This window comes from Magnolia sinica, chromosome 8, assembly GCF_029962835.1.
Source record: "Magnolia sinica isolate HGM2019 chromosome 8, MsV1, whole genome shotgun sequence".
In the NCBI taxonomy this organism is placed as follows: domain Eukaryota; kingdom Viridiplantae; phylum Streptophyta; class Magnoliopsida; order Magnoliales; family Magnoliaceae; genus Magnolia; species Magnolia sinica.
In genome coordinates, this window is record NC_080580.1 from 8,322,613 (window position 1) to 8,348,379 (window position 25,767).

At 38.4% G+C, this 25,767-nt stretch overlaps 1 protein-coding gene across 6 annotated transcripts; it reads left to right on the forward strand.

Moving 5' to 3' along the window:
- The first annotated feature begins 580 nt into the window (after positions 1-580).
- On the forward strand, positions 581-24,557 carry LOC131252776 (delta-1-pyrroline-5-carboxylate synthase-like). 6 transcript variants are annotated; one of them, XM_058253463.1, is made up of 20 exons: positions 581-705; positions 5,001-5,072; positions 5,233-5,336; positions 8,080-8,182; positions 8,396-8,557; positions 11,789-12,066; positions 12,948-13,098; positions 13,328-13,492; positions 13,745-13,822; positions 14,015-14,104; positions 17,711-17,797; positions 17,877-17,963; positions 18,050-18,146; positions 18,286-18,389; positions 18,577-18,652; positions 20,142-20,292; positions 20,485-20,553; positions 22,810-22,876; positions 22,970-23,040; positions 24,301-24,557. In XM_058253463.1, exons 1-20 carry the CDS (start codon positions 655-657, stop codon positions 24,422-24,424), a joined length of 2,187 nt encoding a protein of 728 aa, XP_058109446.1. In that variant the 5' UTR covers positions 581-654; the 3' UTR covers positions 24,425-24,557. The 6 variants fall into 6 exon arrangements, 5 of the variants coding, with proteins under 5 accessions (XP_058109446.1, XP_058109447.1, XP_058109450.1 ...); XM_058253468.1 differs by lacking the exon at positions 581-705 and adding an exon at positions 3,867-3,948; XR_009174685.1 differs by lacking the exons at positions 20,142-20,292; positions 24,301-24,557 and having other exon boundaries at positions 618-705; positions 22,970-23,037.
- The last annotated feature ends 1,210 nt before the right edge of the window (positions 24,558-25,767 follow it).

Consider the following 25,767-nt stretch of genomic DNA (forward strand, 5'->3'; position numbering starts at 1 on the left):
GCGGATTAGGTACTACCCCTCCTGTTCCAAGCTCGGTGCAGGCGGAGGCTCTGAGGGGGTTACTGTTATGTATTTATTCTATCTACACCGTCTATCTATTTTTTTCATATTTTTTTAGATTATTGAATCAAAAATAAGGGTGATCCAACTCTAACGTAGACCACACCACAGGAAGAAACTTTTCTAAGGACGCCCATCATTGAAACCATCGTAGGGCCCACCGTGCTGTTTACTTTCCATAAAACATCTTGATATAGTCATATAAACTTGGATGAAGTGAAAAAAACAAATATCATCTTGATCGAAAACTTCCGTGGTCGTCCAAAAAATTTTCAACGGTAGGAATTTAATACTCATTGTGTTGGTCCATTTGAGCTTGGATATTCCTTATTTTTAGTATAATAAATTAAAATGATATTAAAAAATGATTGGACGATGTGGATGAAATCAATACATCACAGGAACCCCTCGAAGCCCAGCTCGTCTCGAGATTGGAATAGGCGAGGGTAGTACCTAATCCACGCAACCATGTTTTTACTTCTCACTCCCGCGCGTATAAATACCTGAAAAAACGCGCAGACCTTAGGCCCTGTTTCTGTTTTGTTTTCTCCAGAGAGAGAGAGAGAGAGAGGGAGAGAGAGATTCTGCAACGTCATGGATCCTGAGCGGGAATTCATCAAAGACGCGAAGCGTATAGTCGTCAAGGTAAAACATCTGCGGTTCTTCATCTTTTGATTTCAGATCACGATCTGTGTTTTCCCCTGTTTTCGAGCTCCGATCCGATGTTTTTGGCACTGGATTTCACAAACCCTATCTTTTTCTGCGAAGAAATCTGTATGCTGTTATCTTTATAGAAATCGTGTGGATTTGAGCATTAGCCTCTGTTATTGATTTGTTGTTGCTTGGATGCATGGAAACATATATGTTATATGCAGTTATGAAATGTTGGAAGTATGTGAATTCTTGGGGCCTGTTTGGGAGCCACTTGAAAAATGAGTTAATCTTGGGATCATTTTTTTATTTATTTTTGGCAGGGATTAAAAATATAAGCTATGACCTCTAATGTGCAATTGATGTTTAACTTAAAATGAGATGAACTCATTTTTAGTGCACATTGGATGCCTATAAGTTCTTTAAGTTGTAATTTATTGGTATGTTGCTTACATATTAAAGTAGTTCACAAGTTGTAAGTTACTTTTACGTTGTGTTTGAAGTATCGGTATCACTAGAAGTTTGGTATGCTAGTGATATGGAAACAATATTGATATTTCTAATAATCAGAAATGCCAAGAAACATTGAGGAAAAATGACAAAAATAGTGAAAGTTTTTAATAAAACTTTAAAATATGCTGAAATATATATTTATATATTTAGGAATAAAAAAATTATTAATATATATATATATATATAATAAGCTTTCATTTTAGTAGGATTCTAAAAGCATTCGTTATCATAAGAAATCAGTCCAATCATCCCATCAATCCCATCTATTTATCCAATCATACAACCAAACATTCATCAATATTACAAAATATTGATAGCACGTAATGTTTCGGCAAGTAATCATTAATAATTGGAAAGGAAATGAAAGATTGTAGCTTCAATATTGCCTATATTGTGATAACGATAAAATTGTGATATTATCATCAACAATTTTAACACGGCATGCAATCGTGCGCCCATAAAAAAAATTTGAAATAATGTTTTTTAATAACTAGATTTTTGGCTATATTAATACATTGACAATGTTATCGAAATATCACCGATACACTAGAGATACAAGCGACAACTATAATTTATCATTAAAAAATAGTAACGATATGATGGAGATATTGATGCATTAGCGATACAAGTGGCACTAGAATTTACACTGTTGAAAATATTGGCAATACTTAGCGATAAATTGTCAATACCTGAAATTTCTAACTGTTGGTGATATCGGTATCACCGAGTTAGAGATATAGTACTATCAAGGATATTTTAAGATACTTCGAACGATGCTTATAAGTAATTGGTTTTTATGTTTAGGTAACTTATAAGTTAGTTATATTTAAGAAACTGTATGTTCACACCAAATAGATATTGGAGTAGGAAATGGTTCCAAAATCTGATTAACGAGTAAGAAAGTTTGGGACAAAGTTCGTTATTTTGTTAAACCCCATGTAAATGAATAATTAAAGCTGATTTTTAAACTAAACTAATCATTAGGTGAACTATAAAAATAGGCCAATATATTTAAAATACATGTAATGCAAATAATAACTTAATATAAGAAAGAAGGAAACAACGAATTCTCATTTTTAATCCAAAATATGTTCATAATACTAAGTATACTACAAGGGAAAGATACAAACAAACTATATGGAAGGAGTATAACTGCAACTTGAAGGCCACTTCCGCACTGTAAATGCAAGCAAATTTCATTACAATTTGGTCTGGGTCTGGCCTTTTCCTAACTGTGATAGAGGAATTATACGGGTCTGATGTACCGGGACAGATATTGCTGGATGTGCATCCAGTACATACAATTGGGCACACGGATAGTTGATCCAGACCATTGGCAATGGCACAATCAATCAGACTAACTCGGTCCAATGGCACGGAGGTTTGTTAGTGCGAGACATTTATCTGGTGGGACCAACCATGTGGATTATTCGTTCAAAACATAAGTTCATCAGCTGTTGGGTAAGCCACATGTACAAAAAATGGACGATTAGGCTGTTCGTTATTTTCTCACATGCATGATAGAAAATGGGCGTTGCTCTGTGGGCCCACCATGATTTTGTGTTTTATCCATGCAGTCTATCCAATTTTCCGACTCATTTTATGGCATGAGCTCAAAAATGAGGCAGATCCAAATGTCAGGTGGACCACAGCATAGAAAATAGTGGTGAGTAAACACCCACCATTAAAAACTTATTAGGGACCACAAAAGTTTTGGGTCAAGCAGATATTTGTGTTTTCCTTTCATCCAGGTTTATGTAACCTTATCAATAGGTTGGATGGCTAATAAACATTGCAGTGGGCCTCAGTAAGTTTTTAATGGTGAGCATTAAATCACCACGGATTCCTTTGTTGTGGTTCACCTTTTATCTTCCTCATTTTTTGAATCATGTCCTAAAATAGTGATCCAAAATATTTAGATCTTCTTTATTTTTTAATCATGCCCTGAAATAATGATCCAAAATGGATGGATGGCATGGATAAAACACGTACATCATGGTGGGGCCCACAGCACCATTCAGGGAAACGGATTGGCTACTCCCCCTGCCACTAGCCAAAGGCTGGTGGTCGGTGCTCTGTGGGCCCCACCATGATGTATGTGTTTCATCCATGCCGTCCATATATTTTGATAGATCATTATAGATTATGAGCCCAAAAATGAGGTATATCCCAATCTCAAGTGGACCACATTACAGGAAACAGTGTTGAATGAGCGTCAAATAAGTTTTGGATCAAGCTGATCTTTTGTTTTTTCCCTTCATCTAGGTCTGTATGACCTAATCAACAGATTGACTGTCAAATAAACAGTACAGCGGACCTTAGGAGGATTTTAATGGTGGACATCCAATCACTATTGCTTTCCTGTGGTGTGGTCAACCTGAGATTTGTATCCCTCTCATTTTTGGGATCAAGCCATAAAATGATCTGTAAAAATGGACAAACGGCATGGATGAAACATATACCTCATGACGGGGCCCGCATAGCACCGACCACCAGTCACGGGGCTGGTGGCAGGGGGAGTAGCCAATCCGTATCCACCATCCAGTAGCACCTATACGCAATCCGCATACGTCGAATGGACCCCGACACAGAGGATAAGAAAAAGAGGGTGGGTCACATACGATATGAGAGAGAGGGGGGGGGGACCTCCTTCAGTGGGTGCAGCTGCGTTTCCCCCCTCGCAAATTTCAGAAAAGAATCCGTTGGTTTGTAAGAAAGTCCCTTGTAAGTGAAAACATAGCTCTTTGCCCCGTAACTTTTTTTATAAATTTATTTGCCTAGTCAATGGGCGGGGCGCAAACGCCAGACCTGCCAAAATCAGATTTTGAGTAGGGTCGGCCCGACCGCCCAGCCCAAAACAGCTCAAAATCCGGGCCAAGACCAACCGTAGGTTACTTACCTAGTCTCAGGCATCCAAATGACCCCAAATATGACCTTGGGGTTTATCCTTATCGTTGTACTCTTGGCAGATCTTAAGGTTTATTTTCACATCAGTAAGATGTATTTGTTCACTTAAGTTTGAATGTTCTTTGGTTTATCGGAGGTAGGTGATCAAACTAAAATTAGGAATGTTTAGTGCACTCCAGCGAGCCTGTGTTCTTTTCGCTCTCGCTTTACACATGGCAACGAGGCACATGCCGACAGGATTGGAAGCAGTCATCTGGTGATCCCACCTATTTAGATGGCTTGTCTAAAAATTTAGGCCAATTTGGTCATCAGGTGGCCAGATTGAGCAAAATAAATGAAAGGTCCAAACTCTATGCACTCATCTGACCACCTGCTGACAAGATGGGCCTGATTATTGAAAAAGGCCATCTACAAAGGGTGGATCGCCCTGATGAGCGGCCCTGATCTCGCACATGTGTGCCCCATTGCCACCTGTGAGGTGCAAGGCAAAATATGTTCATTTACTCTACTGAACTTTGCATTTGTCAACTAAAATTTCTAGGGCATTGCATAAAAGTACAGCATTTGCTTAGTCATCTTGAGTATTGGCATTGTGATTTATGCTTTATGAAAGTTTCCATTCGATTTCAGTATACTTATGAGTTTGGATTGTCTGTTAAATCTGTATTTTGATGTATAATCCATAAGAAGTTGGTGTTGTGCTTTCACCTTGCAGTGTCCTAACTCCTAACCTTAAGAAAATGCCTAAGTTTCTTTGGGACCTTGAGGCAATCAATCAATTTGAGATTTTATGTATAAGATAAGAACTATTAATTGGTATGAGAAGTTCAATATTTGACTGAATGCTGATCTAATTTATTGGCAATAAGGTTGGGACAGCTGTAGTCACCAGAAGCGATGGAAGACTAGCAGTGGGCAGACTGGGATCACTCTGTGAGCAGGTATTGCTACTCCTGACTGATCAAATTTTGAAGATTAACTGCACATGTCAATTGTCATATGAGATTATTGTAGAACTTCTGAGGACTTTTTTCTTTCACATTCGCTATTCCCAGCTGCATATTTTGAATCAATACTATGTTCTTGGTGAAACATTTGCAGCTCAAAGATTTGAACTGTCGAAGCTATGAGATTATTTTGGTTACTTCAGGCGCTGTTGGTGTTGGCCGCCAACGGCTTAGATATCGGAGATTAATCAACAGCAGGTTTGTTTGATTTGCTTTTCTCATTTCGTGCATAACTTTTTCCACATTGTAGGAGTAGCAATTTTAGATCTTTTCCATTATTGCAAAACATTATCTAATTCTTTCTTGGTAGTCTCCCGAAATGTTTTGGCACCATAGGCATCCCATATAAACTGGCTACAATCAATGTTTGACATGGCACAAGGTGTTAGATATGATGACTTCATGAAACGTAAAATACCAATGTGTTATAGTATTTAACAATATCATGGTTTAAGAATTGGAGGAGTCGAAGATGACTCATGCAAGTCGACTCGGATTTGGTTTTATTCAAACCAGTTCGATACCCAAAGTCACCCCTTGCTTGGGCAAGTCCCAACTCAACTCAGGGGCAAACAAGTCTATTCCAGTCAGCGAGTCTTTTAACCATGTACGGCATATGTAGATAAACATCATCATCATCATGATCATCACCATCTAAGCCCTATCCCAATTAATTGGGATCAGCTACATGATTCTTGTTCCGTCATTCCATTCTATCACAGGCCATATCCTTAATTAAACCATGGGTCCTCAAGTCTTTTCTTACTACCTCTGCCCATGTCCTTGCCCTTTTAGATCCTTTTACTTGAACCAACTCACTCCTAACTAGTGCAATTCTTGGTCCTTATTGCACATGGCCAAACCATCCAAGTCTACTTCCCCTTATCTTATTACCTATTGGTGTTACTCCTAAGTTCCCTTGGATTCATTCATTTCTAATTTTATCTGTCCTTGGCTTGCCATTCATCCTTCTCAACATCCTCATTTTAGCAAACCTCATCTTATGAAGATGTTGTTCCTTGACTACTCAACATTTTGTCCCATAAAGCCTGGTTGGTAATGCAGGACAATTAACCACTTGCTCTAAAAGCTCGAACTATTAGAGCATGGCGAATTAATCCCTTTATCTCATAGCCCAGGCCCCACATCTCATGGGCTAGGACCTCTGTCAAACCTCCCTTGTGGACCCCAAATCACATGGGTGTCGCCTCACATGGGCCACCCACCCCGAGTGTGTCCCCGCATCCCACTCGAGCCCGGTGTAAAATGCACATTAATCACCCCCGGTGAGGAGTCTTGAACACAAGACCTCCCCTGTGAGCTCCGCCCACTCCGGGTGTGCCCCTGCATCCCACAGGCGACTCCACTCGAACCCGGTGTAAAAATGTCATTGCATTAATCACCCCCGGTGAGGAGTCTCGAACACGAGACCTTCCGCTTTGATACCAATTTGATGCAGGACAATTAACCACTTGCTCTAAAAGCTCGAACTATTAGAGCATGGCGAATTAATCCCTTTATCTTATAGCCCAGGCCCCACATCTCATGGGTTAGGACCTCGGCCGAACTCCTCTCGTGGGCCCCAAATCACATGGTTACCATCTCACACGAGCCATCCACCCTGAGTGTGTCCCTGCATCCCACAGGCTACCCCACTATAGCCCGGTGTGAAATGCACATTAATCACCCCTGGTGAGGAGTCTCGAACACGAGACCTCCCCCGTGGGCCCCGCCCACCCTGAGTGTGCCCCTGCATCCCACAGGTGACCCCACTCGAGCCAGTGTGAAAATGCCCCTGCATTAGTTGGTCCTATAGCTATCCTATGAAATTCCCCCTCCAGCTTCATTGGTATATGCAATGATCACTTAAAACTCCAAAGAACATCTCCACTTCTTCCACCCAACTCTAATTCTATGATTGACATCCTTCTCAATCTCTCTGCCCTCCTGAATTATTGAGCCAACATTCTGTACCATAAAGGATGATTGATCTTATATCTGTCCTATACATATATAGATACATACGTGTGTGTGTGTGTGCGTACTCACATGATACTGGTACTACCAATGATAGTGGTGGTACTTGACTTTTATGGGCCCACCATGATGTGTTTATGAAATCTACTACATTCATCGTGTGCGTTCCCTCATGTTCATCTTATAAGCTAGAAATCGGTGGAATCCAAAACGTTGGTGGGCCACACCATAGGGAATGGTGTAAAATCAATGCTGAAAACCTTTTAGTGTGGCCCACCTGAGTTTTAAAATGGCCTGATTTTCACAATGTCCCTTTTCATGGTGGGGCTTGTGCGATCCATTGATTGAATGGCATATACACACCACAGTGGGCCCCACAAACAATCTTGAAGATTTTAATGGGTGGTGTCCCCTCCCTACTTTTCCCTGTTCTGTGGCCCACCTGAGTCTTAGATCGACATGATTTTTTGGTTCAACGACAAACATGAGAGTGCACACCTGTTGGTCATCATATCATGCAGGGAACCGAGTGAGCAAGAGGGTGGATGTCAACCACATATTACATATGCCCCACGGTTGTCCGGCACCACCACTACCATCTGTGTGTGCCCCATGTATGTATATGCATTCATAAGTATGTGTGTATACATATCTGTATGTGCAATTGTGCATTGTAATAGAAATCAATTATAAAGGCAATGAAGGGCCCCATCCACTTAGAGCACCAGTTGGAAGTTCTATGGTGGATGTAATAACAATGAATGGTTGTGTTTTATGATGGCATGCTTGGTGTGCTTGATTTTTCTCTTCCTTTCTTAATTACCCTTTGTCCATCTTCTTACTAACTGCTGCAAGATAATGAAAGTGAATTTAGTTTCCACATCTGTAGCTTGTTACACAACTTTATTCATGTAAACCTTGCTCTTTTGCATTGAGATTCGCTTGTAATTTTCCTTTTTTGCAGCTTTGCGGATCTCCAACAACCAGAAGAAGAACTTGACGGAAAGGCTTGTGCAGCTGTGGGACAAAGTGGCCTCATGGCTCTCTATGATGTTTTGTTTAGTCAGGTGTAAAACCAATGTTCTATTTATTTCATTTCGATTGCAATTTTAACATGTAACGAAGTTGCATACGAAACATTCTCATTCCTCTGCATATTTTCAACTTCTGCCTGGTTTAGCTGCAGCACTAGGTTACTAGTTTCATTGCATTTACATTTTAGTTATACATTTCCCATTGCCTTCCAAATTTTTTATCAGCTCCAATATTTATTTATGCAGTTGGATGTGTCATCGTCACAGCTTCTTGTGACCGATAGAGATTTTAAGGATCCAGAATTCCGCATGCAGCTTTCTGAAACTGTGAATTCATTGTTAGATCTGAAGGTTATTCCCATTTTTAACGAGAATGATTCAATTAGTACCAGACGAGCTCCATACGAGGTATCTGTCTTCCATGTTACCTTTTGCTTGAACATGTGAATGTATTTTTTTTCTTGTAGTTGGAGGTCCATTTTTTTAAGGAATCCATTTGCCACATTATCCTTTTATTTTCTTGTGTTCTTCTGTGTGAAGAAGCATATGATGCTCTGTAATACATTAGCATCCTCTGGTTTTTAAATACATGGGTGAGGCAACTCAAAGTCATCAAGTTTGAGTCAACAAGGACATGGGCTAAGCTAAATCACAGAACAGACTTGGTCCAACCTCAATATCAGCTTGAATTGCTTAAGTTTTGCGATATGTTACATTACAATTGCATATATAAATCTAGAAAGAACAAATACTAAATTTTATGTTATTTATTCTATTTAATACACAAATATGCATTGTATAATTTTTACTAACTCTAAACAAACATGTTGGTCAACTATATTATATGAACACAGACAATATATGGAGCCAAACAGATGTGATGTGGTAATAACTTACAAAATAATATTTTACATGCTCTATAGGCTATAGCATATAATAATCACCTAATGCTATAATCACTGCCTCTCATATGTTCGAATTGCATGCTAATCATCTGAGTCAACATGTTTGTAGCAATGCCAAGTCATGACTAGATTTAACGATTCCAACTCACCAAGGTCCCCAACCAAGCCTCACGTGAAGCATGGGAAACTTTGATATCCTTTGCTTACTTTATCATGCTTTGTAATCTGCTTATGTATTGGACATCCTAACAGATGTAGATGGGGAGTCTTTGTCTATATAAATGAATATCTAGAGAGTTATATGCAGTTTTTTGGATTGCCCTCTGCCTACATTGTTACTCTGTAGTTTGTGGGTGCCTTTTTATGCAAAGCTACATAAATCAGCAGATAAGTCCTAATCGATCTCATCATGCCCTTGATGAATAGAAAATTTCTCTAATCGTCCAATGCTTAGACTGAAGAACATCTCCATGTAAAACACTTCATTACCACACAAATTCTTATGTTCTTATGGCTGTAGAGTACACCCTTCACATATCATAATCATCATCATCCAAGCCTTATACCAATTTATTGGGGTCAACTGCATGAATCCCATTCCACTTCTTTTTGTTCCCATTTATCCGGGGCGGCTCAGGAAGACTCTTATTGAATCATCGGAGGCATTATTGTCAGGATTCATGATAAAAGTTATGGCAGAAAATGATCAAAAGAAGAATAAACTTTGATATTGTAGCTTTTTTATGAATGATTTTTTTTTATTTTTTATTTTTTATTTTTTATTTTTTTTTCATTTTTTCATTTTTTTTGCAGCATGTACTAGTACAAACACCATCATTGGAGACTCATTTAGTGGCACCTTCACCTTGCTTACCTTTAGTTCTTTTATCATGTACTGGCTGACCTGGATTCGGACAGTAATAGCCCACTTTGGGCTGGATTTATGCTGGGGCCAAAGATTTATAGTCTGTGCTTGGGTACGACTTTTGTGGCTCATTGACTAATGGGCCGAGCTTGGGTTTGGATATGCATAAAGGCCCCAACATGGCAATATAGTTCTCCTCAATTTAGTTGGCACTGTCGGTATGGGCACTTTGCTAGCAAGCTGTGCCAAACTTGGAGAGACCTTGGCACATCCCAGTCTGGAATGTTTACACCCTTACGTAGTTCATAGAACTCAAAAAATGTACTGCACTGTGTGGCTTCCAATCCTTCTGTTCCTTCTGTCCAAGGTCTGAAGTACCAGTAATGTGCTATAATAGCCAGGGGCTGAATTCATTATGTGCTGTTATATAAGCCATTATAAATTATACGATGTTTATTTTATTACCTAAAGATATATGTTTTATTACATATTGGGCATTATGAACTGAAATATCAGCCATTAAAGATTCCCCACCATTGGTTTTTGAAAATTGTATTATATATATAAATATAATTTTTCCGATGCCGAGGTGGATGAGCTGTTGCGTCTCTTAGATCGCCTCCAAGGAATCTTGCCATGCCTTGTCTTAAGGATTCTTTGATTTGGTTGAAAGACAAATTGGGCAATTTCTCTGTGAAATACTTTTATAGTGTCATCTCCTGGATATCAATCAAGGTGAAGTGCTGCCATACAGGTCCAATCTGGTTTTATGGAGGTCCACCAAAGGTAGCGGCCTTCGCTTGGCTCATAGGAAGGAAAAGAGTGCTTGCCATTGATAACATATGTAAGCGGGCTATGGTTCTCCCTAATGTTTGCCCTCTCCACATGAACGATGAGGAATCGGTGAAGCATCTTTTCATTCTCTGCTCTTTTGCTAGAGGTTTGTGGGATGGCATTTTGGATGTCTTTAAAATTCCTTGGGTGATGCTAGGTACAGTGGAGGGGCTGCTCTTCTCTTGGCACAAAGGCATTCCAGGAAGAGGACCAATCATTGCTTCAGAAATTGCTATGGGTCTTTCCTGCTTCTATTATAGGGCCTTATTGTATATCGGGAGTGGGCTTCCTGATTAGGGTGTGTGTGTGTGTGTGGCTAACTTCTGGCAGCCCGGTTGTTGTTGTTTTTTTTTTTTATTTCCTTCTTCTTCTTTTTGCCTTTGTACAGTCGATCCCAAGCAATTGGGATAAGGCTTTAGACGACGACGATGATGTTGTTGTTGAGATGTGTGTGTGTGTGTGTGTGTGTGTGTGTGTGTGATACCGTGAGATTTTTTGAATGGTAGAAAAGTATATCATACTTTAATAATAATTAGTATTTAGTTTACTATTAAATCCCAATATTATTTAAATTAAGCTTAGTTAATTATGTAATTTAATAATTAGAAATATTAAAACTGTAAAGAAATAAATAAATGAAAGAAAAAGAGCTTCCAGCTTGTTAGTTGAGCTGGTTAGTTAGTGCACACCCCAACTAGATGGGAACCCAGGCTTGAGTGCTGCTGATGTGAGGTTTTAGTCTTGCCTGAACTGGTTATGTAATCTATATTGTAAAAAAATGGCAATTTTCTGCAAAGAAAAGGCCTAAACTACCAGAATAACTGCCAATATAACTTTTTATATCGGCCTTTCAGCGGCCATAACTTGCTACAATGTAGACCGTTACTGCACCCCCATGACATAATAGACGTGCCCCAGAGAGTGTTGTAATGCTGTTATAACGAGCATTATAATATCTTTATAAAAACCATGTTTTCTCTTCAATTAAAATTATTTTCATCTCATGATTTCTCTCATGATGAGAATTTGGTGCAGGATTCTTCTGGTATCTTTTGGGATAATGACAGTTTAGCAGCTCTATTGGCTTTGGAATTAAAAGCGGATCTTCTTGTTCTGTTGAGTGATGTGGCCGGCCTATATAGTGCTCCTCCTAGTGAAGCTCATTCAAAGCTTATATATACATATGTAAAAGAGACACATCAAGGGACGATAACATTTGGAGACAAATCGAGGGTAGGAAGAGGGGGTATGACTGCTAAAGTAAAAGCTGCTGTTTGTGCAGCCAGTTCAGGGACCCCTGTTGTTATTACCAGGTACTTCTCTACATTTTATTCTTTTCAATATATGACAGTATCCTTTTCGGTACTTTAGATGTGCGCTTAAGCTTTTAGCTTTTGATATTCCTTTAATTCAACTATATTCATAGTAGCAACAAACCTCAAGTTGATAATGTTTATATGATCATTTTAAAACTTCCACGATGTCCTCAATTGGCTTCATGATCATATAGCATTTGTCTAACTCTTTGGGTTAGCAATGTCCTTAATCAAATTGTTTGTCAATAGGGAGAGAGATCCACAGATTTTCATAGAAAATTTTATCTGCTTAATCTTAATTATAAATACAGCACAACATTGGAAGGTTGGATTTGCAGCCTGTTTTAAAGATTATTTATACAGTAGGGTTTCAAATTTTTGATCAATCAGAAACAGGAATGTTTGCTTTACTTATTAGTGTACATGTCCTTCCAAAGCACCAACTATTTGGAACATTTGGTAAAAATGTTAGAAAGAAAATGTCAAGTTGAAACATTAACATGGAATTGGTTTCAAATCAAATGCTTCATGTAAGCTCAATTAATTCACATAGCAAATTGTATCTGCTTAGTCTTAATTACAAATACAGAACAATATTGAACTTGGGATTTGCAATCGATTTTAAATTTTAATTATATAGCTGCGTTTCAAATTTTTTAATCAATCAGAAAAAGGAAACTTCCAAGGAATCAACTAATCTGGGACATTTCGTAAAAAACAGCAGAAAGAAAATGTCAAGTTGAAACGTTAGCATCGAATCAATCTCTAGTCAAATGCTTCACTTACCTACATTAGGCAGCAAACTGAAGTTCTCAGCTACTGTTGTATTCTGTCATTTACCTGGCTGAACTCTATTTCATTTTCCATCTCTTTTGAAGTGGTTTTGGTACTGATAACATCATAAAAGTAATTCAAGGAGAACGTGTTGGCACTCTCTTTCATCAGCATGCAATTTTAGGGTGTCCACGTAAACAAGTTGGCGCCCGGGAGATGGCAGTTGCAGCAAGGGAATGTTCAAGGCGACTTCAGGTAACTTCACATTATTTCCCTTGATGACAAGGGTTGCATTCTTGTGTTTGAAAATTTCCCCTTTCTTTTTCTGCATTTTTTGGCAGCTGTTACACGTGTAACTCTTTAAAGTTTAAGCATGTCCCTTCTTTTAACTCCTAAATGTATAAAGCATGCTGTCTTTTTTTGTTCTTGGAGAAAGTGATTCTCATTGTCTGAGTGTGAAATATGCAATTTTTTTTCATTGCAGGGCCTATCTTCGCAAGACCGAAGAAAATTTTTACTGGACATTGCTGATGCCCTGGATGCAAATGAGAAGTTGATCACTGTTGAGAATGAAGCCGATGTTGCAGCTGCACAGCAGGCTGGATATGACAAATCATTACTATCGCGCTTAACTCTGAAGCCAGGAAAGGCAAGGCATATCTGAATTACTGAAGTTCGTCCAATGGATGACTTTTATATTTTGGATCCTATTACTCATGCCTGGATTTTCTCCTACATTGAAAAAGTTTAATATTCTGATTTTCAAATTTGTTCCGTGTGGATGTTGTTCTAGAATGGTAATATTCTCTTTGTTTCTTGAAAGCTTTCCAGGTCATTTGGCTTTTTAAAGGATTGTGTTCTTTTCATTGAGTCCAATCTATATAAGTTTATTCTTTTGCAGATCTCAAGTCTGTCAAAATCCATCCGTGTACTTGCAGACATGGAAGAGCCGATTGGTTATGTTTTGAAGAGAACAGAGGTAAGGGGAATGGTTTGTTTAATCTTTCCTTCCCAATGTTATAAGTTTTGCGTCTCTTGATTGGCATTCTTCTAGAGTGAGGTTGCTTTAGAAACTGCAGAATGGTTATAATCTAGATTAGCTCATATCCTTCTTCTTTTTTGCACTGGCCGCCGTTCTCTTTAAAATTCTCAAGTATAGTTTTGTATCCAGATTGCAGATGGGCTCGTATTAGATAAGACGTCATGTCCCTTGGGCGTTCTCCTGATTGTTTTTGAGTCTCGACCTGATGCACTTGTTCAGGTATGAAGATATGACTTGTTTTCAGTAGTTGAGCACTATAAGAATCCCACTCTCTCCCAAAAATTCTTCAATATGCTCCCAGTTGAGCTTTTCATTGTTTGTCTTTCCTTCTAAAAGCATTTATTATTTATCTTTTGGCATGCTCTATGCTTATTATAACTTGTAGGTTGAATAAGAGTTCAGACATGCGCGGTGAATAATTGTGAACCAGGATCTTGACTTGTTCATTTTTTTGGAAGACTATTGACTCTTTTATGTTCTTGACAACATCTAGGTTTTTAAAAAGAAAAGTAATATTGCCTTTTTTTTTGTACTGTATCTATCAATAAGGTTTATCATAAACAATTTTGATTTGTTAGAACACCTACTTTTTCCAATTTGTTAGAGAGTCGACAGATGGTCTCCAAAAGCAAGAGTCAGACTAGGAACAGGAGAAGGGTCAGGAGTGGGTAAGAAAGCATGGGAGAGTAGGGAACATGAAGTTTCAAATGCAGAGAAAATCCATTTTAGAAGTGTGCCAAGGAAGCACAATTTGTATACTCATTTCCATTTAATAAGTATGCAACCTAAAATTCTAGTGCTTCAAAAAAGATTTCTAGAGCTTGAATGTTATAAGAAAGATTTTCAAAAATATGTTGTTATCTGATTTTTTCCCCCTAACTTGTGGGTCTTTATCGCACGATAACCTGACTATCCATAAGTGAGGAGCCCGAATATCGACTAGCATATGATTGGTAGCATTTTTATGGTGGAGTCAGACTTGGACCTTTGATTGTCATAGTTGTGAACATGTGGTAGCTATTATGTTCAATGGTTGACATAGAAGAATCTTGGCTGATGGATATTGAAAGAGAATACAAGATGAAAGAGGGAATTGAAGATCATATCTCAATAACAAACTCATCATTTGGGTTGTTAGCGAGTTGTTTCAATAGAGAAGAGGTCAGAGGAGACCTCCAGAAGTTGCAAAAGAAAATTAGATTTTTTAGATAAAGGTGGCATAACACCTATCTAGTGCACACCAGAACACCCTAAACATATGGATCTTCAAAAGCTCGTGGGCTGGGTTCCACTTGGATTTTCAGTTGGGATATTAGACTTTTTTTTTTTTTTTTTGGCTGCAACTTGAGGAACTTGAGGGCTATTGGCTTGATTATCATAATTGTATCTTATATCTTTATTTTATTTAATAGGCGCAGGTACTTTCTAACATCTTGCAAACCATTTCCATGTTTGGTGCTCATATTTATGAATAATTGTGTCAATTATCTCGTGTGTTGGACTGTAGGTGTACAAAATTTCCCCCCAAGTTTTTCGGTCCGCTTCGTGACAGTCTTCTGTCCTGGGATTTATCTTTTTTTCTGCACTTGTCGGGTTGTTTTTTTCTGTCTTGGTCGGTAGGTGATGAGGATTATGTCCTGATTTCTTTTGTAATCTTTTCTGGGTGAAAAAAATTATTAGTGATCATTGAAAAATAAAAATAAAAATCCCCCAAGTAATTGCATGCCACTGTCCTAGATTGGTCCAGTGTCAACAACTGCAATCCAATTGTGAGAAGTGTGAGCTTGCAGTTTGCTGCCGAACTGTTGTCACTTCTAGTAACTTTGGTCCAATCCTTCTTGCTGTTCTTTCAGGGACCTGCTCTTTGAGTCCTTCGAACTGCCTAATTTGCTTGGAAGGTCGATGTTAATGACTGGGTTTTGGTCTAGTGGATGACTGCATATTCCATCCTGTTTTATAGAGCACTTGGAGATGACAGAATTCCTTTGAGATGCATATAGAGAGTTATAGATGTACTTTTATAAGGTTTTTATTTTTTATTTTTATGTGTCCTTTTGTGTGTGCATGTTCACAGAGTGTTTGGTGCTCCTGCAGAGCACTTTATTGTAACTCAAGTATTATAATAAAAATGTGTGTGGGGTTGGGAGCCCTAACACACATTTTCTCCAAACCTCTCTCTCTCTCTCTCTCTCTCTCTCTCTCTCTCTCTCTCTTCCCTTTCTTTCATCTTCTTCCTCCAATCTCTTCCTCTCTTCTATGCATGCATACAATTATATGCTTGAGTGCCTAATGGGGACATCAAAGGACCTACTCGAGTGTACCAGAGATGGAGACGACCACCCACATCGGCGTAACTTTCTTTGTGGATGGGAGACGAGTTCCAGATGGGGCCCGCCGGGCCATTTTGAAGACCCCACATGCATTGAACGTGCATCAGGAAGACTCCACCTTGGGATGATGCATGTGGGCTACTTAGTTGATAATTTTAGTCATAGTATTTCTATTTCGTGTCGATCTGACCATTGGATCTTGTAGATCAGGCCATCGGGCCACCAAATCTTTTAGATTTGGGCCTCTTGGACTCTGATCTTACTTTCTTTATGTTTTTTGTTATTTTTAGGAGTTATTTAATAGTTGAGATTGATAATATATGTTTTTTGGTTTCTTATTTAGGATAATGGGTCACTTTACTTAAGTGAGTGGTATAGTTGTAATTATGCTGGATTTAATTCCAAATTTTTAATTATAAAAGCACAGGGGGGTGGAGTTCTAACCTTATTGAGAAGAAAAAGAAGAAGAGTGGAGCTCTCTTGCGTGAAGGAATTTTCCTCCTTATTTTATAGGGTTTTTTATTATTAAAAAAAAAAAAAAAAAAAAAAAAAAAAAAAAAAACTCTCCCTTCCAATTAAATTGTAGAAGGGTAGAAACTTGTTTGGTGGTAGATTCCAAGGTACATCCTTCCTCTTATCTTATTGAAAAGGTATTCTTCGTCTTACATCCTTCCTCTCTCTTATTCAAAAGGTATTCTTCGTCTTACATCATTCCTCTCTCATCTTCGAAAGGTATTCTCTTCATATCTTGTCTTCCTCTTTTCCCTTCCATTACAACCTTCTAAACCCTAGATCTTCAATTTCCTATTTTTCTAAATTTCTAAAAACCCTAATTCCAAAATCCTCAATTCCCATGAACCCTAATTTTCCTAATTTCAAAATTTCCCCTTTCCTAACCCTAATCATAAAACATACAAATCTGTCCATTGAGTGTGGAATGTGCCTACACTAAATTGGAAGTTTTATCCTTCCATCGGTCATAGTTTTAATTGATTTATGTGATTTCTTAGCATGCAGGCATGTGATTTAGATTAAATCAGATTTTATTTCATATTGTTTACTCTTAATTAATTGGTAGGTTAACATCTTTTGTTAATTGAATTAATTTATGGACTCTTTCATAATCTCCACGTTGCATGCTAACATTAAATCATTTATCCTGTATCAGTGCCCTTATTCATCTAGATTTATCAGTGACATCTCATTATCTTCCACAACTTTGTCGGTGCCCATTACATTGTCTATAGATGTGGATCATATATTTACCAAATATGCATGTCCTTAGATTGATGCTTGAAGTTTGATATTTTGTTTCATTCAATGTTTTTATGTTCTGTTTTCAAATGGAGGAGAGAGGGAGGAAGGGATAGTTTAACTTTAGGCTGGAGATTAATAGTGTACGACCATATGATGAATTATGCTTTTCTTGTAGCTCTATTTTGAGTCTAATTCATCTTTGCGTCTTTTTTTTTTTTTTTTTTGTGGCATGGAATAGATAGCTTCATTAGCAATTCGGAGTGGGAACGGGCTTCTCCTGAAAGGAGGAAAAGAAGCCATGCGATCTAATGCAATCTTGCACAAGGTTCGTTTGTTGAAACCTAGTATCCTTCTATAGGATTATCGTCTTTCCAAAAAAAAACTTTTTTTTTCCTTTTCTTTAGGTCATCACTGAAGCCATCCCAGATAAAGTGGGTAAAAATCTTATTGGACTAGTGTCTTCAAGAGAGGAGATTCCTTATCTACTCAAGGTGAGCAATCAAATTAGAGGACACCAGAAGTTGCTGTCATTTTCTAACACCTTGGTTCTTCACTAAATTCTTTTAATCTGCTCCAGCTTGATGATGTGATAGATCTTGTGATTCCAAGAGGCAGTAATAAGCTTGTTTCTCAGATTAAGGAGTCGACAAAAATTCCTGTTCTTGGTCATGCTGGTAAGATTTTTTAAAAAATAAAAATCTCCAACTTATTGTGCTGGTATTTTATATTGTACCGTAGAATCTTCGATCTTGTGGAGCTATACTTTTTGCCATGAATTGGACTTGCAGTAAAGTTGCCATGTCTTCTGAACAGATGGAATTTGCCATATTTACCTTGATAAGTCGGCTAATATGGACAAGGCAAAGCGCATTGTTTTGGACGCAAAGATAGATTATCCTGCAGCCTGTAATGCTATGGTAATAATTCTTATTTACTTTCTTTAAGAATGACAGTTGCATGCTTGGTTGTCCTGGCTTTCGTATGATTGCATTGTTACAAATCTAGCTTTACATTAATTGTGAACGTATACTGTAAATTTCTCATAACTGAGCTCATTCCTGACATACCATGGCTGCTGAGTTTCATTCAACTCATTGTTCTCAGGAAACACTTCTAGTACATGAGAATTTGTTAAAGAATGGTGAGCTTAATGAGCTTACTTTGGAACTCAAAAATCAAGGTGCGCCTTTCTGTTTCAAAATTACTACTTTGCGGGCCTGAGATTAATTTTAAACTTAAAAATTTAATTCATGGAAAGGAAATATGTATTTACAGCTGCCTTCCATCACTAGGAAGTATTCAAACTTTTGACTGGCGTTTCTTTCTGGCGCTCGTTAAAAGAATTTCTGTTAGGTAATCAATGGTATCCTATTTTCTTACCAATAAAGCTGATTGTGTTCTTATTGGGAATGGTTTGTTTAAGCAAATCTCAAATAAAAATTTTCAATGGAAAGAGGGATATGGATATCAAGTGTCGAAGTGTTGAAATCTCTAGTGCCTAGTGGAAATTGATAGGAAACATATCCTTATATTTTTAACAAGCACATAACCATCACATTTAAGTGAAACAAATTACTGTGAAGATAAATATTACAGCCTTGGATGGCTGGTAATTTAAGATGTTCTCTAGTCGGTTAGTATAATGTTAAGGAACATTGGTGCTTGGAGTAGAGACACGTAAGAGCTTCCAAAAACTGAAGTTTGCAGGATCCTTCTAACTAGGTTCCTTAAATGCTTTTAATTGCACTTCGGACTTGCATTCTGACTCCTGCTTCCTAGCTGTTTATACTTGCTAACATTCTGAAACACTCCTGCAACTGAACTTGTTGCCGCTTCGCTTCATGCTTCGTGGAACTCTATAAAAACCTCAAAGAAGAAGTTTGAAGGTGTATCTGATATCTCTTGAAGAAATTAAACAGAGTGATATGCTATTGACAGTGATAGATAGGGTTATGAATTTATATCTGATAAACAGTGAGGTTGGATAAATATGGGAAATAAGAAAAATGTCGGATCCTGCTGTTCCCAACAGTTGCTGACAAGAATGTACCAATGCAGTTCTGTAGTCCAACTTTCTTACACCAAATGGTGTTCTGTAAACATTTCCACAACCACTCGTGATCTTTAAAGAAAACAGTAACCTTTGTATTCTTGCATCTTCCAATTAAATGTGGCACTTTTAGGAACCACTGAAAATTTGTATAATCTTGCCCGCTGTAACTCAAACACCTCTGTTTCAATTCTAGTGGGTTTTCTGGAGTTATTGAAAGAATCAAAAGCAGAAGCGTGTTGGGCAAATCTTGCTTTGCCCAATTTTGGGTGCAGAATTTCGTTATGATCAGCCAGTGCCTAGGTGAAAGCAAACTTCTTTATCACAGAACTGCTCTTTATTCCATTCTGTTATTATCTTAGGCTAGGTTTACAATCTCTTGGAGAAACAAATTCTAAAACCATTGAAGCTGGATGCAAGTTGGCAAATTGTGAATGGTTTTGTACTGTCAGATTAAAAAGAAAATCCAGTATGCTGTATTCTGTAGCTTTTGATGTGTGTCTTACTGCAATATTCTAGAGTTTTGAACACATTTTGTCAGTTAATTAATATCAAAGTTATTTTAGCACACCATTGCATGTAGAATGATTGCTTTACCAGCTCCTGCGTCTCTTTCCAGGCGTTACCTTATATGGCGGACCAAGAGCAACTGCTGCATTAGATATTCCAGGGGCACGATCATTTCATCATGAATACAATTCAATGTCTTGTACAGTTGAAATTGTGGATGATGTACATTCTGCGATTGCTCATATACATTGCCATGGAAGGCATGCTCTACCATCTCATAACACCTCAACCCCCAATTGTGATATTGTTTGGACGGTGAAATATTTTCAACTTCCATTTGAGAGATATGAAGAAGCTTCTTTCACTGTTTCACTGTATAAAAAAAATTTAATTTGTAAATATTGGATTTGGCAATAAACCGATCTAATTATGGTACCCTGATGCTTTTTCAGTGCACACACCGATTGCATAATTGCTGAAGATCCTGTAGTTGCAGAAGTCTTCCTTCGTCAGGTTGACAGGTATACATGTATTTCTGCTATTATTTCATATTCATATACTATTATAAAAGACGCGCTTCCTTTGTTCTTGAACCATGCATCTTTTGTTATGACATGTGCTTTTCCATTTTATTCTTAGTTACGGATATTTCTATTAATGTGAGATGATCACTTACAACCTGTTACAGTGTGAGCATGCATACAATGGCCCCCTACCATGAAGATCACCTGGTGAAAAAAAATAAAGCTGGTACACTCATGAAGTTGGCAACATGATTACATTGGAATCAGAAACTCGTCAAGTCTGATTGTTATCGTACAGTTGACCCGCTTGATGAGTGATTTTCTTGTGAAATGATGTTCGTGGTGGGTCCACATTATGCATGGCTTGGTCGGAGGGTGATCATTCATTGTCTATTATGAGTAATTCTAATCCTATGTGATCATTCATTGTCTATTATGAGTAATTCTAATCCCATGTGATCATTCATTGTCTATTATGAGTACTAACCCTATGTGATTCACTTCATTATGACACTTGGAATTGCCTGGAAGTATGTTCTATCTATGCAGGAAACAGCAGGGTCCTGTTTGTCTGTGCATAACTGCATATGGGTTATTACTGACTGTCTTGCTTTAGTATTTCCTCTGTGCTCATTACTGTCTCCACCTCTTTTTATGTCTTGACTTGACGAAATCTGACTGAACCTGCTAAATCAAAATCAACATTTTCCAGTTATTTAAAAGATGATACAAACCAAAGAAAAGGAAGGGGAAGGGATGGTGAGGAACCCACCCTACACTGGCAAAATTACAAGGAAACCCAATCAAGCAAACTAAGGAATTTGAGTAGCACTCCACCTACAAGTGACCTAGTCCGTCCTCTGACAGATCTGCAAGTGCCATTCTTCCTCATGTAGTCACCCAGCAAGAGAACCAAGGACTCTGTCAGGTCTTAGAAACATAAGCGAGCCGAATATATGCATAGCTTACTAGAGTAGCATGCCATAGTGCTTCACTCAAAGGTTTAGGTTAATTAGTCATCTCATGAGTTGTAAGGGATTCATTCAGACAAAACTAATAGGCAGTTTTCTTTTCAATGAGTATCTAGGCTTTCGTCATTATCTTTTTGAAATCTCAATGTGTATACTTTTTGGACAAAGCACGTGCTTTAGTGTAAAGAGGTTTCAGGAGAACCTAGGCTTCTGTTCTTACACTACATGGATTTGTCACCCACGAGGTCCTCTCTCTTATGTAAGTTGAGCACCTTGGCCCAGGAGATAACACTTCGTTTAGCCTGAAGAGAAAGTGACCCCCTTGACTCAGATTTGTTTTAAAAGTGCAGTTATTCCAAGCATCAATCAGGAGTGCCACTGAACCAGGCATCACCCAACACACCGAAAATCTCTCCAGATCTTCAAACAGAAAATGAAGAAATCATTCTCAGCCTCAAATTTTGACCTCAGAAAAAATGAAAACAACCAATACTTGATTATTATTTTTTAAATGCTTAAAAACAATTGACTTTGGAGAAAGTACCATAAATATTTTAGTCTTCAAATTACCTTTGTCAATACCAGATAGATGGCCATTTGTATGTAATGCTGGAAAGTTGATCAGAAGGAGTTTGTTGCATCTTTAGTCCTTGTGTTTCTTGAGTTTTAGCTAGATTTTTCTTGAAACAGTTTCCTGCATTTTAGCTAGTTTTTCTTGAAACACTTTTCAAAGCACTATTGGATTGATTTGCATTTTTTGTCTAATAAAATGAAGTTAACCAAATTTAAGTTTCCTTAGCATTCATAACAAGGGTCTGGGATCCAAATTGCAATCACATTGCTTTCAAGTCGGAATTGAAAGAGAAGTGACTTCATTTTGACTACTTTTCTCATCCTGAATACTTGGAAACATGACCTTTTTCTCCATATCCTCTTGGTGAAAGTGAGTGTTTGTTTTCTGCCTATGGATGCTCTCTTGAACTGAATTGGTCGTTGCTTGGTTCATAATAGAGGAAATGACCTTAGAGGGTGTATAGCACCATTTAATTCATCATGATAACCAAACCCCTAATTGCAATTCCATGTCTTTTGACTTGAACTTCAAATAATAGCAATTGCGAGTTGGGGGTTAGTGCCCATCTCCACTTTGGTCTATTAGTCTTCATCAAATTAAAAAGCCAAATGCAGCCTTAGTTTTTAACAGGGTTATCCCCAAAATTCGGCCTCCACTCCTTTACATGTGAAGATGATTTTATGTTTGCCATTTCATCCTTGTTGGCAGTGCTGCTGTCTTTCACAATGCAAGTACGCGTTTTTGTGATGGAGCTCGTTTTGGACTCGGTGCAGAGGTACAATCCATTCTAATAAGTTCTGGTGTTGAGCATGGACATTGTCAATTTGTTGGCACTTCTGAATTTCCGGACTGTTTAATGACATAACAGGTTGGGATAAGTACTAGTAGGATTCATGCTCGTGGTCCAGTTGGAGTTGAAGGACTTCTAACAACACGATGGTATGTTACAAACTCCAGAAAATCCAACACTGCACCTTTTATGGTGCTGGGTTTACAATTTGAAATTGAACCTAATCCTGTTTACAAAAGTAACTCCCCCAATGTTTACAATACTTTCTAACGGCTAGTTTGGACGAAAGGCCTTTAATTTTGGATTTCTAGAGGATTGCAACTGATGCTGTCCCCAGCTTCATACAGCTAAGGTTCACGTTGTTTTATGGGCAAAACGTTCTTAAAACGCCACATAAGAAATTTCCAAATGCGGCTTCCCATGAAATGACCCGCAACTTTATGATATTTTCTTGGGGTCCATGTTCTTTTCAATCCTCTAGAAATCCTACTTCAAAAAGGTGGTGGAGATTTGGCAAAGAATAAGAGGCACTTTGGAGAAAGGTGATTGCTTGAAATATGGGAATATGGAGAGGGGTTGGGCTCATTGTATGGCGATGAGGAGAAATGGATCTTTTATTTGGAAATCCATCTTGAATTTGGAAACAATTTCCAGAGGTGTAGGTCAATCACTAATGAAATGGAAAAAAAAAAAAAGAAGAAGAATAAAAAAAAGAAAAGAAAAAAAAGAACGTCAATCACTAGTGAGAGTTGGGATTCAAGGTGATTGTTGTGAGAGGGTGCTCTTTGGGGAAGACCTTGGATGGAGGAGAATTCACTTGTTGTAATGTTTTCCAAGCTTTGCTATATCCTAAGGTCTAACATTCTTGTCAAAGGTTCTATTGAGCTTATGGACAGTATAATAGTATGATCTCTCACACTCATGATCCAAGATACTATTCGATATTGAGTTGACGCAACAACAGCCCTAGAAGGGAAGATTCAGGGCCCAATTAGAAAGCCAGTCAGGTCATAAGTCCAAAATGGATGAGTCCATTGGGATTCATTCCAATCAGCTGAGTCACATGTCATCACTTGTCCATATCAGCAATACATATAGCGAGACTCATCCACATTGGCGATATCGAAAGCAGACTCACCCTGACTCGCTGTGTTGCTTGTCCATGTCGGTCACACTTGCACAGCATTCATTTACACTAAAATTTCCAGACCGGTTTGGTGTGGCTCATCCACACTGTACTTGTGCCAGTGATACAACCTGAGTCACCAACAACCGAGTTGGACAACAAAACCTATATCTTAATCCAACACTAGCACAAGTGTGAAGAGGGTCCTGAATTCTCTGTCAGAATATCCTTACACGTTCGACCCAAGCAACCAATCCGGGCTGTTTTTGTTTCCAAAATGCAGGATACTGAGAGGAAGCGGGCAGGTGGTCAATGGTGATAAAGGGGTGGTTTATACGCACAGGACCCTCCATCTGAAGTCACAAGACTCACAACATCACGGTCTACCAAACGGTAAGCCTCGTTAGAATAATGTCATGCTGTTCTATGGACAGTGTTGTAATTCTTCCTCAATAGATTTCTTGATTACCTTTAGTAAAATTTTGTAATCAGAGTACTATATACCGTCGCCTATATATAATTCAAAAAGGCGCAAGGCTTCTCCCAGTGAGAGAGGGATGATGTTTCTGATAATAAACATATATGAAATTTTGATAGAGGTGATTATTACCAATCCAAGCATTGAATTTGTTGAAACGCCCATCTATTAGTCAAGATCAGCATCTTATTTCTGCGTTGAATTTGTTGAAATGTCCATCTATTTGTCAAGATCAGCATCTGATTTCGGCAGAGATCACGACTGGCCGGTGTTTCCAGAATGGCCTGATGTGCATCATTGATAGTGGGACAGGATAAGACAACCCTGAAACTGAATGGAAATCTGTGTGGAATGTGTTTAGATTGAGATCCCACCATGGATTCATCATAATGATATGGCTGGTCCTACTGGACTGTACTGTGCACCATCCACCGCTGGGATCACCAAATGAATGGGACTGATCACCAAGGTGGTCTCGCAGACTGCAATGTCTAGTAGGGCTGCAAAGATCAAACCCCCAAGTTTGGGTCGGGTCAGGTTGGGTAGTGTGCTGGTTGAGCAAATTCTGGTCAGGTTAGGGTTGAGTATAGAGGAATCCGGGTTTGGGTCGGGCTCACGTTGAACCTTAGTCCGACCCAACTAGCCCAAGTTGCACCCATAATGGTGGTCCTGCAGGCTATTAAACTGGTCCTTGTGCAGGAATGGGAAATGGAAATGGAAGTTTTCCACGACTGTTGAAACCAATCTTTCTTACCATGGTTTGGGTTCAGTTTTCCCATGGCATCTTCAAATATCCATGACTATGGGAGGTTGGGCCGGTCACGTGTGTGAGGCATCTGATACTTGAATAGAATAGGTCCCACTGCAGATCATCTGGCCAAAAGTCAGACCAGTTCACTCATCAGCCAGGCCATGCATGCACAGAGATTGTCAGCCAACATCAAACTTTCATTCCAGACTGTCCATTCTGTGTGTAGTGGCAGATACCTCATCAGTTGACCAGCATGATGTTTGAGCCAGATATCCAGATGGTGTATCTAACCTTATGTAGAGGACAGATATCCTGCACATCAGGCCGTCACATGGCCCTGGTTTTGAAAATTAAAAAGCCCTGTCTACATGAGAGAGGACATGGATTGTACCATCTTAAACCTACATTAAAAGAGGCAAAAATACCATTTTATATATATAAAATCTTTACCTTTAGTCCCACCTTTGACACATGCACATAACACAAATCCATATTGCATGCAACCCACATTAGAGAGAGAG

What these genes read in the sequence shown, in the direction of transcription:
- LOC131252776 (XM_058253463.1), top strand. Translation starts at nt 655, where the DNA reads ATGGATCCTGAGCGGGAATTCATCAAAGACGCGAAGCGTATAGTCGTC. An exon ending in ATGTTTTGAAGAGAACAGAG is followed by an intron (nt 13,823 to 14,014) that starts GTAAGGGGAATG and finishes TTTTGTATCCAG; the next exon opens with ATTGCAGATGGGCTCGTATT. An exon ending in CTGCAGCCTGTAATGCTATG is followed by an intron (nt 18,390 to 18,576) that starts GTAATAATTCTT and finishes CATTGTTCTCAG; the next exon opens with GAAACACTTCTAGTACATGA.